The 18,751-nt window shown below is 34.5% G+C and overlaps 1 protein-coding gene across 1 annotated transcript; it reads right to left on the reverse strand.

The window, feature by feature from the left end:
* Nucleotides 1-291: 291 nt before the first annotated feature.
* On the reverse strand, nt 292-1,861 carry LOC123263982. Its single transcript, XM_044727027.1, has 2 exons — nt 1,736-1,861; nt 292-1,077 (listed from the first exon to the last, which is right to left on the reverse strand). The coding sequence occupies exons 1-2, from the start codon at nt 1,859-1,861 to the stop codon at nt 292-294; spliced, it is 912 nt and encodes a 303-aa protein (XP_044582962.1).
* Between the last annotated feature and the right edge of the window lie 16,890 nt (nt 1,862-18,751).

Below are 18,751 nucleotides of genomic sequence, written 5' to 3' on the forward strand. Positions count from 1 at the left end.
TATTCATTTCGTTTTATATTTTCTTTGCATGCATGCTTTTGTTCGTCTATGATTACGTCTTATATTCTTTTATTTATTTTCCGGAATATCTTTTATAAATAAATATTCATAAATACTCTTACCTTGTGATCAAACACTTCACCCAATTTTATTTTTAATAAATAAATCTCGTATGCAGTGGAAGCGTGTACTGGTCCGATAACCTTTTGGGATTATGAAGAAAGTCGGAACACAAGGTTTTAATTAAACTAAATCTAAGTTTATTTATTCTTCTTATAATTATAAACAATTCTAAACACTCTTTGATATGAACTTATATTCTTGTAACCAAATTAATAATATAAAAGAAATGAGATCATGAACGAGATCAGAAACAAGATCATAAGCGAGATCATGAGCGAGATTATGAGCCAGACCATGAGCGAGACCACGAGCAAGATCATGAGCGAGACCACGAGCGCGACCGTGAGCGAGATCACGAGCGAGACCGTGAGCGAGATCATGAGCGAGACCACGAACGTGATCATAAGCGAGGTCATAAGCGAGATCATATGCCAGACCATGAGCGAGACTACGAGCGAGATCATGAGCCAGACCGTGCGCGAGACCACAAGCGAGAACACGAGCTAGACCCCGAGTGAGACCATGGGCGAGACCATTAGCGAGACCACGAGCAAGACCATGGGCGAGACCACGAGCGAGAGCATGGGCGAGACCACGAGCGAGACCACGAGCGAGACCACGAGCAAGACCGTGAGCGAGATCATGAACAAGATCATGAGCAAGACCGTGAGCTAGATCATGAGCGATACCACGAGCGAGACCAATAGCGAGATCATGAGCGAGACCACGAGCGAGACCATAAGTGAGAACATGAGCGATACCATGGGTGAGACCAATAGCGAGATCATGAGCGAGATCATGAGCGAGACTATGAGCCAGACCATGCCTGAGACCACGAGAAAAATCATAAGCGAGACCACGAGCGAGACCGTGAGCGAGACCATTAGCGAGATAATGAGCAAGACCACGAGCGAGACCACGAGCGAGACCGTGAGCGAGATCATGATCGAGATACTGAGTGAGACCACGAGCGAGACCGTGAGCGAGATCATGAGAGAGATCATGAGCGAGGTCATGAGCGAGGCCACAAGCAAGATCATGAGCGAGACCACGAGCAAGACCGTGAGCGAGATCATGAACGAGATCATGAGCAAGACCATGACGAGATCATGAACGAGATCATGAGCGAGACCACGAGCAAAACCATTAGCAAGATTATGAGCAATATTATAATCGAGGCGTCATGTAACTTTTTTTAGGCTCGAATATCGTGAAAAACTTTTCAATACTTTCTTGTAAGGTATTTTTTCCTTTATAATTCCATGTGCATTGCTAAGCATCTACAGATTTATTGAAAAAGATTAATAATTTAACATTTAATGTGTTGTTAAAGCTCAGGTGATGTGCGGTTATGAAATTTAGTGAATAATAAATCTAAGCCATGAATTTCAAGAGTAAACCTACGGGCCGCAACACATGGAGTCTGTTATTGAAGCTCAGGTTATGTGCGGTTATGAAATTTAGTGAATAAGAAATCTTATTCAAGAATTTGAAAAGTAAGCCTATGACCCGCAACACCTGGAGTCTGTTGTTGAAGCTTAAGTCGTGTGCGGTTATGGAATTTAGTGAATAAGAAATCTTAGTCAAGAACTTTAAAAGTAAACCTACGGGCCGCAACACTTGGAGTCAGCATGGTCCTTTTATTACACAGGTACTTCATACTCCGCGGATAATACATCGCACAACTTTGAAGATCATCTGTGTTGGTCAGTTTGACATTACCATGCCTTATAATCATTTCGGCGAAAATTTTAAATGCCTTCAATGTTTTTTTTTAGGTTGTAATTCTCTAAGTCCACGTGCTTGCAACCAACCTCAGTTTTTTCGAAATTTCGAATTAGACTATTTTATTTATCGATACGTCTGAACTTGCTTGTTTTTTACGTTGCGATCTTTTTTTTTCATGCCATTGTTACTAAAGTTTTGCAAATCTTGACGTCGATTGGATGCACTGTGTTGATCTGGGAGTAAGTCGCCAATTCGCTGGTTTATGGTTTGATTCTGTCAATTCCCAGGAAAAATTCTACTTCAGTGACAAAATTGACGGATTTGACCATTACCTGACTTCAATTTCACCAACGTCGGAAATTTCTAGAACCCCTCGCCCATTATCAGATCGTGTTCACATCAAAGCTTATGAGTGGATCATCTTTCTCTTGACGTACAGCCTACCGATCATGAACATATGTTTTCCGACGCATTACGTTGAACATTGGGACTTGTTAGTTGACGGTATTTCGATCTTAGTTAAACCCTCGATCATGAAATTAGAGTTGAAGTACGCAGAGCAGTGCTTACGTGATTTCGTTGCTGAAATCGAATCATTATACGGCAAAAAATATGTGAGCTTTAACGTCCACCTGTTGTTGCATCACCTAGTCATTAGTGTTAAAAACTGGGGTCCTCTTTACACGCACAGTGCCTTTATATATGAGGACTTCAATCAGACAATCCAGGCATACGTTAAAAGTCCAAACGGCGTCGAGATTCAGATTTATGTTTCATTCCGGTTGAAATGCGCAATTGATAGGCTAGCGATTTTATGTTCAGATGATTTGAATTACCAACAGAAAAAGTATTTGGACACTTTATTGAATCGGAAATCAAAACCTAAACCTAAAGTCATCATATCCAATTGTGGAGTTCTCGGCCGATTATCTATCTTAAATAAATTACTGGTAGATCAACATGTAGCGTTGCGGCGCTTGTTAGTCGAAGTCGATTCAACCACAAAAATATTTTCATTTGTAAAATGTATTAATAACAAACAAGTAATAACAAGTCAGAAGTACACTCGTGAGCAAACACGGATCAATTACATCGTACTTTTAAAAAACGGTTTAATTTTCGAGATTCTAAATTTCATTGTATTGGAGAAAAATAATTTGGAAAGTACTTACCTGATTGTTTATGATTAGGCACTTAAAAAAAAATCACTGATCAAGAATAGGAAACTTGAAAACTTCGTTGTGATTGAAGAGAAATTCAATACTCTTGCGGCCGCGGCTACTGACACAGTAGAAAAAAAAGTTATCATACTAGAGATGCCAAAATTGAATTCTTGCGTTGTCTATGTGCATGGTTGTAATTTAGAACTTTTCACATGATCTAAATATTTAAATTGTTTCAATAATATCGTCATTCAATAATAAGATTTCTTTTGTACATAAAGTTTCTGATGAGAAATTGTATTTTATAAAAGTGTTATTGTAAATTACTATGAAATAAACCAATTTTGGTTTGTACATACTAATCAAATTAGATTTTCAACTATCATTTTTGATAATCCATTGACCGTGATTCAAGTCTCATCTATCACCTGATCTCTATTTCATTTTCCAACAATCTTGGCTTAACGCTCATTCAACTTCTGATTACTACCTTATTGTTGATAATTAATACCCATATTTCAAATCCGATTGAGCATTTGTCAATCACATTGGCTTCTAAGTTTCCCCGGGAAAAAATGATCAGACATGACAAATGACCATGCCTGATCAGGCATGAATTGACCTGATCAGTCCTGATCAGATATGATCAGGTCTGAAAGCCCATTGTTACTGTTAATTAATAATTTTGCCTAATTTTATGGAAACAGTACTTGATAGAGTCATACGCAGATCTCTATAATGAATTAAAATATTAAAAAAATAATTTCATCTAATTGTACAGCTGTAACACCAGTAGTCACCCATCCAACTACTAACCACGCTCAATACTGCTTAACTTTGGTAATATCCATGCGCCTTGAAGTTCCCGTCTGCTGTGCTGCTATCTTATTTGTCAATAATTCTATGATGTACATAACGTATCAAATAAGTTTATCATAAATATAATATAAAAATTGATTTTATAATTTATTTTGATAGTCCTAAATTATTTATTTAACCGGATCTCATTATAACACCAGATTTATTTAAATAATAAAATAAATAATGATAATAATACTAGGCAGGAGCAGAGCAGACCAAACCATCCCACAAAAAATGTAACAAATTTTTTATTTCAAAATTATTTAAACGTAATGATAAAAATAATTTTGCAAAAAAATTTTTATCACATCTCTGACTATGTAAGTCTGATCAGATCTACCCGGTAAAAAATTGTCAGACCTGACCATGTTCGTTCATATATGATCAGGTCTGAAATTAGACCAGCCCATGCCTGTTCATGTATGATCAGGCCTGAAATTAGACATGGTCATGTCTGTCCATGCCTGTTCATGTCTGAAGCGTTAAATACGCTCATGCCTGATCATACCTGTCCATACCTATTCATGCATGTCCACGTCCGTTCATCCCTGTTCATGTCTGAAGCGTTAAATACGCTCAGGCCCGATCATACCTGTCCATGCCTGATCATACTAAGGACCAAATATGCTAAGAAAAAATTTTTGAATATGTTCAGTATATGAACATTAATTTCGATAAATAATTTTGTAAATTATCAATAAACGGTATATTTTATTATTCAAAAAATAAAATTATTTTGAATATAATTCAAAATCTACCGTAGTGTAAATTGAATAAACTTTTCTAGGCATGAACAGGCCTAGGCATATTATATGCTCCAAGCATGAACAAGCATGAAAAGGCCTAAGCGTATTTCTCTGCTTCAGCCATGAACAGGCATGGACAGGCCTGATCAGACATAAACAGGTCTGATCAGACATGAATAGGCACGGTCAGGTGTGATCATTTTTTCACGGGCCATCTGAAGTCTGTTCTATCTTTGTTGACCAAATTATATACCTATACTTTCATATATGGAACCATATATTCTTTCGTATATGAACAAAATATATTTCTCATTTTATAGTAAACATATATAGAGCATTTTATAATATACCATACATCTTTCAACATATACAGGGTGTCTAAGAAGTCTCGCACCCCATTGTAGGGATCGAAAGAGAAAAAAATTCTGAGACGAAAAGTCCTAAGCCATTTTTTAATCAGGCGCATAGATAATTAATTATAAATTAATGAAGGTGACCAATCAGGAGCGCGCGACAGAAGAATAAAAAGTGAGTGAAAAGGCAGAAAGACACGTAAGAGTGAGATGCCAGAGCTACTGCCGGCTTCTCGAGCAGTAGACCGAGAGTGGGGACGTACCGACCGCGGACGGTGGACGTACGTGATGCTAGGTGGATGTGTGAGATCGTGTACTAGTGTGAGTGTATCGGTAACAATGCACGTATGAATGTGAGTGAGGATATTTTTAATTTTTTTTATTACAAGCACAAGATTTGACGAATTCAAAGGGAAAAACAGAAGATTTTGCTAAATTCAATCGGCTCTGACAGAATTTTGATTTTGAATTAAAATAATTGAAGTAATTTTGAATGAAAAGCTCAGTAGCGGGGCTCAGGCAGAGGCACAGGGCAGAAGTTACTGGATTTTTTCATTTATGAGAAAAAATTGTAGTAATTTTTGATTAAAAAATTAGTAGCAAGGCACTTGGTGGCGGTGACTAAATTTTTTTTTTAATTTGAAGTAGTTAAACGAATTTTTAATTAAAAAATAAGTATGGCGGGTCAATTAGAAGCACTAGGCGGCAATGGCAGAATTTGCATTATTATTGAAAATGATCACCGTAATTTTCAGACAAAAAATAAGTAGCGAGGGTCAGTTGAAGGCACTGGGCGACTATGATTAAATTTTGATTTTTATTCAAATGAATTAAAATAATTTTAAAATAAAACATAAGTAGCGACGGTCAGTCAGGGGCTCTGGACGGCTATGACTGAGTTTTGAATTTTTATTTGGAATAATTGAGGCAATTTTCAATTAAAAAATCAGTAGTAAGGATCAGTTAGAAGTACTGGGCGGCCATGAATGAATTTTTGTTTTTATTTAGAATAATCAAAGTAATTTTTAATAAAAAAAATCGGTAGTGAGGGTTAGTAAGAAAAACTGGGTGGCCATGAATGAATTTTTATTTTGATTTAGAATAATTAAATTAATTTTAATATAAAACTTAGTGATTATGGTCACTAACAGGCGATGCGTAGCTATGAATAAATTTTTATTCTCATTTAAAACGATTAAAGTGATTTTTAATTAAAAAATCAGTAGTGATAGTAAGTTAAAAGAACTAGGCGGCCATGAATGACTTTTTATTTTCATTATTCAAATGAATTAAAATAATTTTAAATTAAACAATAAGGAGTGACGGTCAGTCAGGGGCTATAGGCGGCTATGACTGAGTTTTTAATTTTTATTTGGAATAATTGAAGCAATTTTGAATTAAAAAATGACTAGCGAGGATCAGTTATAGGTACTGGGCGGCCATAAATGAATTTTAATTTTTATTTAGAATAAATAAAGTAATTTTTAATGAAAAAAAATCAGTAGCGAGGGTTAGTTAGAAAAACTGGGTGGCTACGAATAAATTTTTATTTTCATTTAGAACGATTAAAGTAATTTTCAATTAAAAATCAGTAGTAATAGTAAGTTAAAGGCACTAAGCAGCCACGAATGAATTTTTGCTTTTATTTAAATAAATTAAAATAATTTTTGAATAAAAAATAAGGAGTGACGGTCATTCAGGGGCTCCAGTCGGCTATAACTGAGTTTTTGATTTTTATATGGAATAATTGAGGCAATTTTGTATCAAAAAATTGCTAGCGAGGATCAGTTAGAGGTACTGAGCGGCCATAAATAAATTTTCATTTTTATTTAAAATAATTAAGTGATTTTTGATAAAAAAAAAAATAAGTAGCCAGGGTTAGTTAGAAAAAGTGGGCGGCTACGGATAAAGTTTTTTTTATTTAGAATAATTAAATTTGATTCAATTAAAAAATTAGTGATCAGGGTCAGTTACAGGCACTGGGCGGCTATGAATAGATTTTTATTTTCATTCAAAATAATTAAAGTAATTTAAAAATGAAAAATAAGTAGCAACGGTCAGTCAAAGGCACTGGGTAGCTATGAATAAATTTTTATTTTCATTTAGAAAAATTAAATTAATTTTAATAAAAAAATTAGTGATAAGGGTCAGTTACAGGCACTGCGTAGCTGTGAATAAATTTTTATTTTTATTTAGAACAATTAAAGTAATTTTTAATTAAAAATTCAGTAGTAGTAGTAAGTTAGAGGCAATGAGCGGCCATTAGAGAAATTTTATTTTCATTTAAAAGAATTAATATAATTTTAAAATAAAAAATAAGCAACGACGGGAACTCGGGGGCTCTAGGTGGCTGTGACTGAGTTTTTGATTTTTATTTGGAATAATTGAGACAATTTTGAACTAACAAATCAGTAGCGAGAATCAGTTAGAGGGATTTTAATTTTTATTTGGAATAATTGAAGCAATTTTGAATTAAAAAATTACTAGCGAGAATCAGTTAGAGGAACTGGGCGGCCATGAATAAATATTCATTTTTATTTAGAATTATTTACGGAATTTTGAATAAAACAAAATTGGTAGTGAGGGTTAGTTAGAAAAACTGGGCAACCATAAATAAATTTTTATTTCCATTTAGAACGACGAAAGTAATTTTCAATTAATAATCAGTAATAATAGTGATTTAATGGCACTAAGCAGCCATGAATGAATTTTACTTTTATTCAAATGAATTAAAATAATTACTAAATAAAAAATAAGGAGTGACGGTCAGTTAGGGGCTCTAGGTGGCTATGACTGAGTTTATAATTTTCATTTGGAATAATTGAGACAATTTGGAACTAAAAAATGAGTAGCGAAGATTAGTTAGAGGTACTGGGCGGCCATGAATGAATTTTTATTTTTATTTAGAATAATTTAAGGAATTTTAAATGAAAAAAGTTAAGAAAACACTTGACCCTAAAGGCCATCTCTGCAACTTCCTGCTAATTCTGTAAATATCTGGTCGCTTTTTGAGCTCGTCGAGTTTCAAAATACAATCTGTGTGTTGTGTTGAGCTCTCCTAGTTTAAAAAGATACCTCTTCTATGCTTTTCAGCTCTTTCAGTTCAAAAGTCTGATAGAAATTTCATAGAACACTATTTTTTGAATATTCAACCCGCAATAACTTTTAATTGAATCAACCGATTCTCACGTGGTTGGCGGCGTTCTACAAATTTTTTTAAGTTTCACAATGAATTTTAAAGTTTAAATTGATAGAACAAAACATTTTGGAGTAATTCCGAAAAAATATTTTTTTTTGGTTTTCTTTCGTCAACGATAACTCACGAACAAATCAACCGATTTTGACCGGACTGGCGGCGATCGACGTGGTTTTTTGATGTTAAGAGCTGATTAGTTTTTGGAATTGATCTGTCAAGCCGTTTAAGAGTTATCCCAAAAAAACCACTTCTGAAAAATTTTTTTTTTCCTATGTTTTTTTTAAATTTCTCCAAATTTCTCAAAATCTATAGATCCGAATAGGTTAAAATTAACAGAGAATCTAAGTTTCGCGAAGCTCTTTCGAATGGCACCAACTGCGATGAAATCGGTTCAACTGTTCAAAAGTTATAAGAAGTTTACATACTTACACACACACACGCACGCACACACGCACGCACACACACACACACACACACACACACACACACACACACACACACACACACACACACGCACGCACACACACAAACACAGAGACCGAAGATGCAATGCAATACTACCCAGTAGCTATAGCAGGGGACTTCAATTCCTGGGCGGTAGACTGGGGCAGCAAGCAGACTAATGCGCGAGGCAAGGCACTACGTGAAGCAATGGCCTCACTGGACGTGGTCCTTTTCAACATCGGTGAGATACTAACATATACAAAGGGAGAGGCTAGTTCGATAATAGACCTCACATTCGTCAGCAGCAGCTTATTGAAAGGAAACTATTCTTGGGAAGTCTTAAACACCTACACCGCCAGCGACCACAGTGCAATACTTTGGGAAATATCGGCTGGCCGGAACCCTCAAAGAGCAACTAGATAAACTAATGCAGCTGGATGGAAAGTGAAAGACTTTGACTCGGAAGCTTTGATAATAGCCTTAGACAGTGACTCGACCATCATCACAGGAAATGCTGTAGAGAAGACGAAGGACTTAATGACGAGAATTGCCCAGGCGTGTGACACCTGCATGCCCCATAAGCGTGGCATCAATAAAAGACCATCGGTGCACTGGTGAAATGATCAGATTAACGCCCTTCGCACAGCTTGTCACAAAACGAGAAGATTATCACAGCGTGGCCACCGACGACCTAACTCTGCGGAGCTGGTCGCAGAATACAAAAAGGTCTATCGATAACTGAACAAGGTCATCAAAGATAGCAAAAGACGCTGTTGGAAAGAACTCATCGATGAGGTAGAAAAGGACCCATGGGGCAGACCGTATAGGATGGTCATGACCCACCTGAAGCGCCAGTTAATGCCATCACCTATGTATTCACAGCTCCTGGAAAGAATAGTTTCTACGCTGTTTCCTCGACAAAGTCAGTTCGGCTATTCTTCATTGCCAGTAAATCAAGAAGACATTCCACCTGTCACAGAAGAGGAACTGATGGAGGCGTGCAACCGAGTAGGGAATAATAAGGTGCCGGGATTGGATGGAATCCCGAATATTGCATTAAAAACAGCTAGTAAAGCAGCGCCAAATCTATTCTTAGATACCTACGATTCGTGCCTCAAAAAAGGGATTTTTCCTAGAAGATGGAAACAGCAAAGACTTGTACTTCTCCCTAAACGAAAGAAGCCACCGGACGAGCTATCATCCTACCGACCACTCTGCATGCTGGATACAGCGGGTAAGATATTAGAGCGTATAATGCACCAACGAATAGAAGCAGCCGTCGATCCACTCCTAACAGAAGGCCAGTATGGTTTCCGGAAAAGACGATCAACGCTGGATGCGATCAACCTGGTGGTCGATACAGCTAAGGAGGCAATCGCTGGAAAGAGATGGGAACGTGGCAGAAAGAAGTATTGTTTAGTGGCTACCTTGGACATCAAAAATGCCTTCAATTCCGCTAACTGGGACTGCATCATGCGAACTCTCGAAGATAAAGAAGTGCCAGGATACCTGCGCAGAATGGTAGCAAACTACTTTACGGACAGAGTCCTCAAATATGACACGAAAAACGGTCCAAGGGAGTACGAAATAACCGGAGGAGTGCCACAGGGCTCGGTTTTGGGTCCTTTGCTGTGGAACATCATGTATGATGGTCTCCTGAGAGTTGCATTACCATCAGAGGTGAAACTTGTTGCATATGCCGATGATGTAGCGGTAGTGATTGTCGCGAAACACTTGGGAGAGATCAATCTGGCTTTCGATATCACATTTAGCCGGATTAACCTATGGATGGAGATGATGAAGTTAGAGTTAGCCAAGCATAAAACTGTAGCTGTGCTCATCACCAGCAGAAAGATCGTAGAAAACATCAAGCTGAATGTCGGCGAGCAGGAGATTGCATCGCAACCATTTATCCGATATCTGGAGGTGACGCTGGATGCCCGACTGAACTTTAAGCAACAGGTCAAACACGTAAGTGCTAAAGCATCAGCGGTGGTAACTAGTCTATCAAGACTGATGTCGAATGTTGGAGGCCCGAAGCAGAGCAGAAGACTATCGCTGTCGTCAGTAGTCACATCAGTGCTCACATATGGAATATCCGTTTGGGCAGACGCGCTGGAGACCCAAGAATCATGGAGAAAAGCCGGACCGGTCTACCGATTAAGTGCACTGAGAGTTGCAAGCGCCTTCCACACAATATCCGAGGAGGCAGTGTGCGTCATTTCTGGAACTCTGCCTCTTAGAGTCCTAGCTGAGGAAAGACGGAACCTATATCACCGAAAGAGGTCATCTACACTGAGCGCTGAAGAACTGAGAACTGAAGAGCGACAACATAGTATAGCAAGATGGCAACAACTATGGGATGCTGCGGAGAAGGGAAGATGGACTCATTGACTTATACCAAGGATTGACGTTTGGCTTAACCGGAATCACAGCGAGGCCAACTACTATCTGACCCAGATGTTGTCAGGACACGGCTGTTTCCGGGAGTACCTTCATCGCTTTAAGCACGATAATTCCCTAGAGTATCCGTCTTGCCCAAGAGTTGCTGAAAATGCGGAGCACGTTTTCTTTGAGTGTCCTCGTTTTAACCCACAGCGTGATGAGTTAGAGAAGATCCTGAACAAGAAAATCACACCAGAGTCAATAGTAAAAGAAATGCTGTCATCCGAAGCTGCCTGGAACGCCACAAGCACATTTACCACCGAAGTGCTTACAGAGCTGCGTTCCATTGAAAGAAAAAGGGCAAATGACAGAAACTAGAAGGAAGGAAAAATAACACCTTAGCCACCAGAAGGAATAGCAGTAGCTAGATCTTCCCCTCACGAAGTAATGCCTGACGGCGGTTTCCATGAGGGATTAGAGGAAAGAAGAAAAGGGGTTTAGGGTTTAGTGGGTAGGGGCGTTAGCGTCGAGTTTTAGTATGACGCTGCGTCGAGTCGCCACATATCCAGGCCGAACAGCTATGCCTGAATTCCGTAAAAAAGATTCTCCCCCCTAAGTTAAAAAAAAAAAAAAAAAAAAAAAAAAACACACACACACACATATACAGACATAGTGATACCCTCGCGGGAATAGTCAGGAAAGCTTCCTAGGACCTCAAAACGTCGAGATCTGATGAAAACTCGATTTTTGAAAAACGGGGTAAAACCAACAACTTCCCGATTTTTGGAAATTTTCAATTTTCTTAGTGGGAAGTTAACAATCGGCAGCGAGAGTAAGTTAAAAAAAGTGGGCAGCCATGAATAAATTTTTATTTTCATTTTGAACAATTAAATTAATTTTAATAAAAAAATTAGTGATCAGGTTTAGTTACAGGCACTGGGTAGCTATGAATAAGTTTTTATTTTTATTTAGAACGATTTAAGTAATTTTTAATTAAAAAATCAGTAGTGATAATAAGTTAGAGGCAATAAGCGGCCATGAGTGAATTTTTAATTTTCTTTAAATGAATCAAAATAATTTTAAAATAAAAAATAAGTAGCAACGGTCAGTCAGAGGCACTCGGTAGCTATGATTGAATTTTTTTTCTAATTTCGAATAATCAAAGTAAATTTTAATTCAAAAATAAGTATCAAAGTTTAGGTAAAAGCTCTTGGTAGCCATGAATAATTTTTTGTTTTTATTCAGAATAATTAAAGTAATTCTTCATAAAAAAATCAGTAACATTCGTCAGTCAGAGGCACTTATTGGCTATGACTGAGTTTTAATTATTATTTGGAATAATTGAAGCAATTTAAAATTAAAAAATGAGCGGCAAGTGGCAGTTAGCGGCACTGAATAGCTATAAATGATATTTTTTTCATTTAGAATCATAAAATTAGAAATTAAATAAAAAATTAGTACTGAGGTGAGGTTCAGTTAGTAGCACGGGGCATTTTATTATTTTTATTTCTATTTAGAATAATTAAAGTAATTTAAAATTTGGAAATAATCAGTAAGGGTCAGTTAGAGGCACTCACTAGACAAGAACAAATTTATATTTTATTTAGAATAATTAAACTATTTCTTCGATGGAAAATAAGTAGCGAGGGTCAATCAGAGACTTTGGGCAGCAATGATGGAATTTTTATTTTTATTTAGAATATATAAGTCAATTTCAAATTGAAAAATGAGGAGCGAGGGTCAGAAAGAGGCACTGGTTGGCTATGAGTGAATTTTTATTCTTAATCTGAAATGATTAAAGTAATTTTCAATAAAAAAATCAGTAGCGAGGGTTAGTTTAAGGCACTAGGTTTTCAAGACTGAATTTTGACTTTTATTTGTGATGAATTAAGTATAATTTTTTATTGAAAAATAAGTGGTGAGGGTCAGTTAAAAGCACTGGGTGGCTAGGACTGAATTTTTATTTCTATTTAAAATTATTAAAGGAATTTGTAGATAAAAAATAAGTAGTTTAGTCAGGGGCACTGAGCGACCATGGATACATTTTTATTTTTATTTAGAATAATTAGAGTAATTTTCAATTAAAAAATTAGTAGCGAGTTCCAAGTAGATGCTCTCGGCAGCTATAAATCGATTTTTATTTCTATTTCGAATAATTAAAGTAATCTTTTAATTGAAAAATAAGTAGTGAGGGTCAGCTAGAGGCCCTGAGTGGCGTTGACTGAATTTTATTATTATTTTGATTTATTAGAGTACTTTTTGATTGAAAAACAAGTACCGAAGGTGAGTAAGAGAAACTGAGCAGCCATGATTCAATTTTTGTTTTTATTTAGAATGATTTAAGAGCGGTTGATAGTTGATTTTCGAACGAGTTTTGCTCATGAATAAGATAAAATTTTGAAAAAAACGCTTCGCTCTTCGATAGATAATTAAATTATCTATCGAAGAGCGAAGCGCTTTTTTAGAAAATGTTCATTTATTTATGCATAAAATGTGTTTTAAGATTCCATAAGTTGTACAAGTATGACAGAGATACTTTCGTTTGTCCAATAGAGGGCGAGAGAGAGAAAAAATGTAAACCCTTCTTAAGTAATTTTTTATTGAAAAATTAGTAGCGAGGATGGGTAAGATTCTCTGAGCAACTATGAATGATTTTTTTTTCATTTCAAACATTTAAAGTAATTTTTAAATGAAAAATAAATAGCAAGGGTCAGTCAGAGGCCCTGGGCGGCTATGAATAAATTTTTATTATTTTGAATGATTAAAGTAATTTTTAATTAAAAAACAAGTAGCGAGGGGCACTAAGAAGCACAGAGCGGCTAGAAATAAATTTATATTTTTCTCGAAATAATAAGAATATTTTTTAACTGAAGAATAAGTGGCGAGGGTCAGTTAGCGGCACTGGGCGGTCATGAATCAATTTTTAATTTTACTTCGAACGATTAAAGTAATTTTCAATTGAAAAATAAGTAGTGGAGTCAGTGAAAGGCACGGGGTGGCTGTGACAAAATTTTTATTTTTATTTAGAATAATTAATGTAATTTTCAACTAATTAATTAGTAGCGAGTGTCGAGTAGAGGCACTGTGTGGCTATGAATGAATTTTTATTTTTATTGTCAATAAATAAAGTCATTTTTTAATGATAAACAAGTAGCAAGGGTCAGTAAGAGGCAATGAGCAGCTATGAATGAATTTTTATTCTTATTTACAATAATTAAAAAACTTTTTGATTAAAAAGCAAGTAGCGAGGGTAAGAAAGAGGCACTTGGCAGCTATAAGTAAATCTTCATTTTTATTTAGAATAATTTAAATATGTTCAATTATAAAATGAGTAGCAAGTGTCAAATAGAGGCACTGGGTGGCTATGAATGAATTTTTATTTTTATTTTGAATAAATAAAGTAATTTTAAATAGAAAAATTAGTATTAAGTGTCAAGTACAGGCACTGGGCAGTTATGACTGAATTTTGATTCTCATTAAGAATGATTAAAGAACTTATTACTTGAAAAATAAGTAGCAAGGGTAAGTAAGAAGCACTGGGCTAGGAATTAATTTTCATTTTTTTTCGAATAATTAAAATAATTTTTAATTAAAAAATAAGTGGCGATGGTCAGTTAAGGGCAATGGGCAACTATCAATAGATTTTTAATTTAATTTTGAATGGTTACATTATTTTTAATTGAAAAATTAGTAGCGACTGTCAAGTAAAGGCACTGGGTGGCTACGAATAATTTTTTATTTTTATTTCGAATACTTAACGTAATTTTTACTTGAAAAGCAATTAGCGAGAGTCAGTAAAAAGCACTGGGCAGCCATGACTGAATCCTTATTTTAATTTAGAATAATTTAAGTAATTTTCAATCAAAAAATGAGTAGCGAATGTCACGTAGAGGCACTGGGCGGCTATGAATGAATTATTATTTTTATTTAGAATAATTATAGTAATTTTTTCTCGAAAACCAAGTAGTGATGGTCAGTAAAAAGCACTGGGCAGCTATTACTGAATTTTTATTTTTATTTAGAATGATTTAAGAAATTTCTAATTGAAAAATAAATAGCAAGGGTCAGTCAGAGGCACTGGGCGGCTATGAATGAAGTTTTGTTTTTATTTTGAATGAATAAAGTAATTCTCAATTGATAAATTTGTGGTAAGTGTCAAGTAGGGGCACTGGACGGCTATGAATCGATTTCTATTTTTATTTAGAATGATTAAAGTAATTTTTAATTGATAAATTAGTGACGAGTCTCAAGTAGAGGCACTGGGCGGCTATAACAAAATTTTGATTTTTAATTAAAATAAATAAAGAAATTTTTAAATGAAAAACAAGTAGCAAGGGTGAGTAAGAGGCACTAGGCATTTATGAATGTATTTTTATTTTTTTTTAGAATAATAAGAGTAATTTCTAATTGAAAAATAAGTAGCGTTGGTCAGTTAGAAGCACTGGGCGTCTATGAATGAATTTTTATTTTTGTTTAGAACAATTAATGTAATTTTCAATTAAAAATTTAGTACTGAGTATCAAAGAAAGGCACTGGGCGGCTATGAATGAATTTTTTATTTTATTATGAATGATTAAAGTTATTTTTAATTAAAAAATCAGTAGTGATAGTCAGTTAGAGGCACTAAGCGACCATGAATGAATTTTTATTTTTATTTAAATGAATTAAAATAATATTTAAATACAAAATAAGGAGTGACAGTCAGTCAGGGGCTCTAGGCGGCTATGACTGAGTTTTTAATTTTTATTTGGAATAATTGAGGAAAATTTGAATTAAAAAATTAGTAGCGAGGCTCAGTTACTGGTACTGGGCGGCCATGAATGAATTTTTATTTTTATTTAAAATAATTAAAGCCATTTTAAATCGAAAAATAAGTAGCGAGGGTCAGTTAGAGGCTCTGGGCTGCTATGACCGAGTTTTTATTATTTTTCAGAATCGTTGAGGCAATTTTAGATTCAAAATCAGTAGCAAGGGTCAGTTGAAAACACTTGGTAGCTATAAACAAACTTTTATTTTCATTTAGAATAATTAAAGTAATTTCTAATTAAAAAATCAGTAGCGATGGTTAGTCAGAGGCACTGGGCGGCCATGAATGAATTTTTATTTTTATTAAAATCAATTAAAGAAATTTTTAAATGAAAAATAAGTAGCAACGGTCAATTTGAGGCACTGGGCAGCTATTACAGAATTTTTTTTTTTTTATTTAGAATGATTCGAGTAATTTTTACTTGAAGAACTAGTAGTGAGTATGAGTAAGGGACACTTGGTGGCTAGAAAAGAATTTTTATTTTTATGTGGAATAATAAGAGTAATTTTTAATTGAAGAATAAGTAGTGAGAGTCAGTTAGAGGCACGGGGCGGCTATGAATGAATTTTTATTTTTGTTTGGAATAAATAAAGTAATTTTTCATCGGAAAATTAGTGGTGAGTGTCAAGTACAGGCACTGGGTAGCTATGACTGAATTTTTATTTTTATTTGCAATTATTGAAGTAATTTTTATTCAAAGACTTTGTATTGAGGGTCAGTTACTTATTTTTCAATTAATAAGTTCTTTAATCATTCTAAATAAAAACAAAAATTTAGGCATAGCGGCCCAGTGCCTCTTACTGACCCTTGCTACTTATTTTTGATTTAAAAATGACTTGATTTATTGAACATGAAAATAAAAATTCATTTACAGCTGCGCAGTTCCTCCACTTGACACTTGCTACTTATTTTCTAATTGAAAATTATATTAATTATTCTAAATAAAAATAAAAATTCAGTCATAGCTGCCCAGTGCCTCTAACTGACCCTCGCTACTTATTCATCAATGAAAAATTATTCTTATTATTCCTAATAAAAATAATGCATTTTTAGCCTCCTAGTGCTTCTCACTGACTCTCGCTTCTTGTTTTTAAATCGAAAATTACTTTAATTTTTCAAAATAATCGTAAAAATTATTTCATAGTTGCCCAGGGCCTCTGCTTGATACTCGCTACCCATTTTATAATCAAACATAGTTAAATTATTCTAAATAAAAAAAAAAAGATTCAGTTATAGCTGCCCAGTGCCTCTTACTTACCCTTGCTACTTATTTTTCAATCAAAAAGTTCATTAATTATTGTAAATTAAAGTAAAAATTTATTCATAGCTGCTCATTGCCTCTTACTGACCCTTGCTACTTGTTTATCATTCAAAAATGACTTTATTTATTGACAATAAAAATAAAAATTCATTGATAGCCACACAGTGCCTCTACTCGACACTCGCTACTAATTTATTAATTGAAAATTACATTAATTATTCTAAATAAAGATAAAAATTTTGTCACAGCCACCCCGTGCCTTTCACTGCCTCTCACTACTTATTTTTCAATCGAAAATTACTTTAATTATTCAAAATAGAAATAAAAATCCATACGAAGCTTCCCAGAGCCTCGAATTAAGACACGCTACTAATTTTTTAATTTAAAATTACATTAATTATTCTAAATAAAAATAAAAATTTTGTCATAGTCGCCCAGTGCTTTTTACTGAGCCTCACTACTTATTTTTCTATTAGAAATTACTTCAATCATTCAAAGTAAAATTAAAAATTCATTCATGACCGCCCAGTGCCTCTAACTGACCCTCCTCACTAATTCTTCAGTTAAAAAATATTCTTATTATTCCGAGAAAAATAAAAATTTATTTCTAGCCGCCCTGTGCTTCTTACTGCCCCTCGCTACTTGTTTTTTAATTGAAAATTACTTTAATTATTTAAAATAATAATAAAAACTTATTCATAGCTACCCAAGGCGTCTGACTGACTCTTGCTGTTGATTTTTCATTTAAAAATTACCTTCAATGTTCGAAATAAAAAAAAAAACATTCATAGCTGCTCAGAGTATCTTACCCATCCTCGCTACTAATTTTTCAATAAAAAAATTACATAAGTCGTTATGTACCCAGTTCCTCTTACTCACCTTCGCTACTTGTTTTTCAATTAAAAAGTACTCTAATAATTCAAAATAAAAGCAAAATTCAGTCAAAGCCACTCAGGGCCTCTAGCTGACTCTCGCTACTTATTTTTCAATTAGAAAATCACTTCAATTATTCGAAAAAAAAAATAAAAATCGTTTTATAGCCACCCAGAGCCTCTACTTGACACTCGCTACTGATTTTTTAATTGAAAATTACTTTAATTATTCTAAATAAAAATAAAAATTTATTCGTGGCCGCCTAGTGCCTATAACTTACTAACACTACTGATTTTTTAATTAAAAATTACTTTAATCGTTCTAAATGAGAATAAAAATTCATTCATTGCTACCCATTGCCTGTTACTGACCCTAATCACTAAGTTTTTTATTAAAATTAATTTAGTTATTCTCAATAAAAATAAAAATTTATTCATGGCCACCCAGTTTCTCTCACTAACCCTCGCTACCGATTTTTTCTATTAAAAATTACATCAATTATTCTAAATAATAATAAAAATTCATTTATGGCCGCCAAGTCCCTCTAACTGATCCTCGCTAGCGATTTTTTAATTGAAAATTTCCTCAATTATTCCAAATAAAAATCAAAAACTCAGTCATAGCCGCCTGGAGCCCCTGACTGACCATCAATCCTTATTTTTTATTTAAAAATGATTTTAATCCATTTAAATAGAAGCGAAAATTCATTCGTGGCTGCTGAGTGCCTTTAACTTACTATTACTACTGATTTTTAATTAAAAATTACTTTAATCGTTCTAAATGAAAATAAAAATTTATTCACATCTACGCA

This window comes from Cotesia glomerata, linkage group LG4 (assembly GCF_020080835.1).
Source record: "Cotesia glomerata isolate CgM1 linkage group LG4, MPM_Cglom_v2.3, whole genome shotgun sequence".
NCBI classification, from domain to species: Eukaryota; Metazoa; Arthropoda; class Insecta; order Hymenoptera; family Braconidae; genus Cotesia; species Cotesia glomerata.

Coding starts and splice junctions, on each gene's coding strand:
- LOC123263982 (XM_044727027.1), bottom strand. CDS start 1,861: ATGATTATAAGGCATGGTAATGTCAAACTGACCAACACAGATGATCTT. Junction 1,078..1,735: donor TGCTGACTCCAAGTGTTGCG/GCCCGTAGGTTT, acceptor GGTCTCACTCAG/TATCTCGATCATGATCTCGC.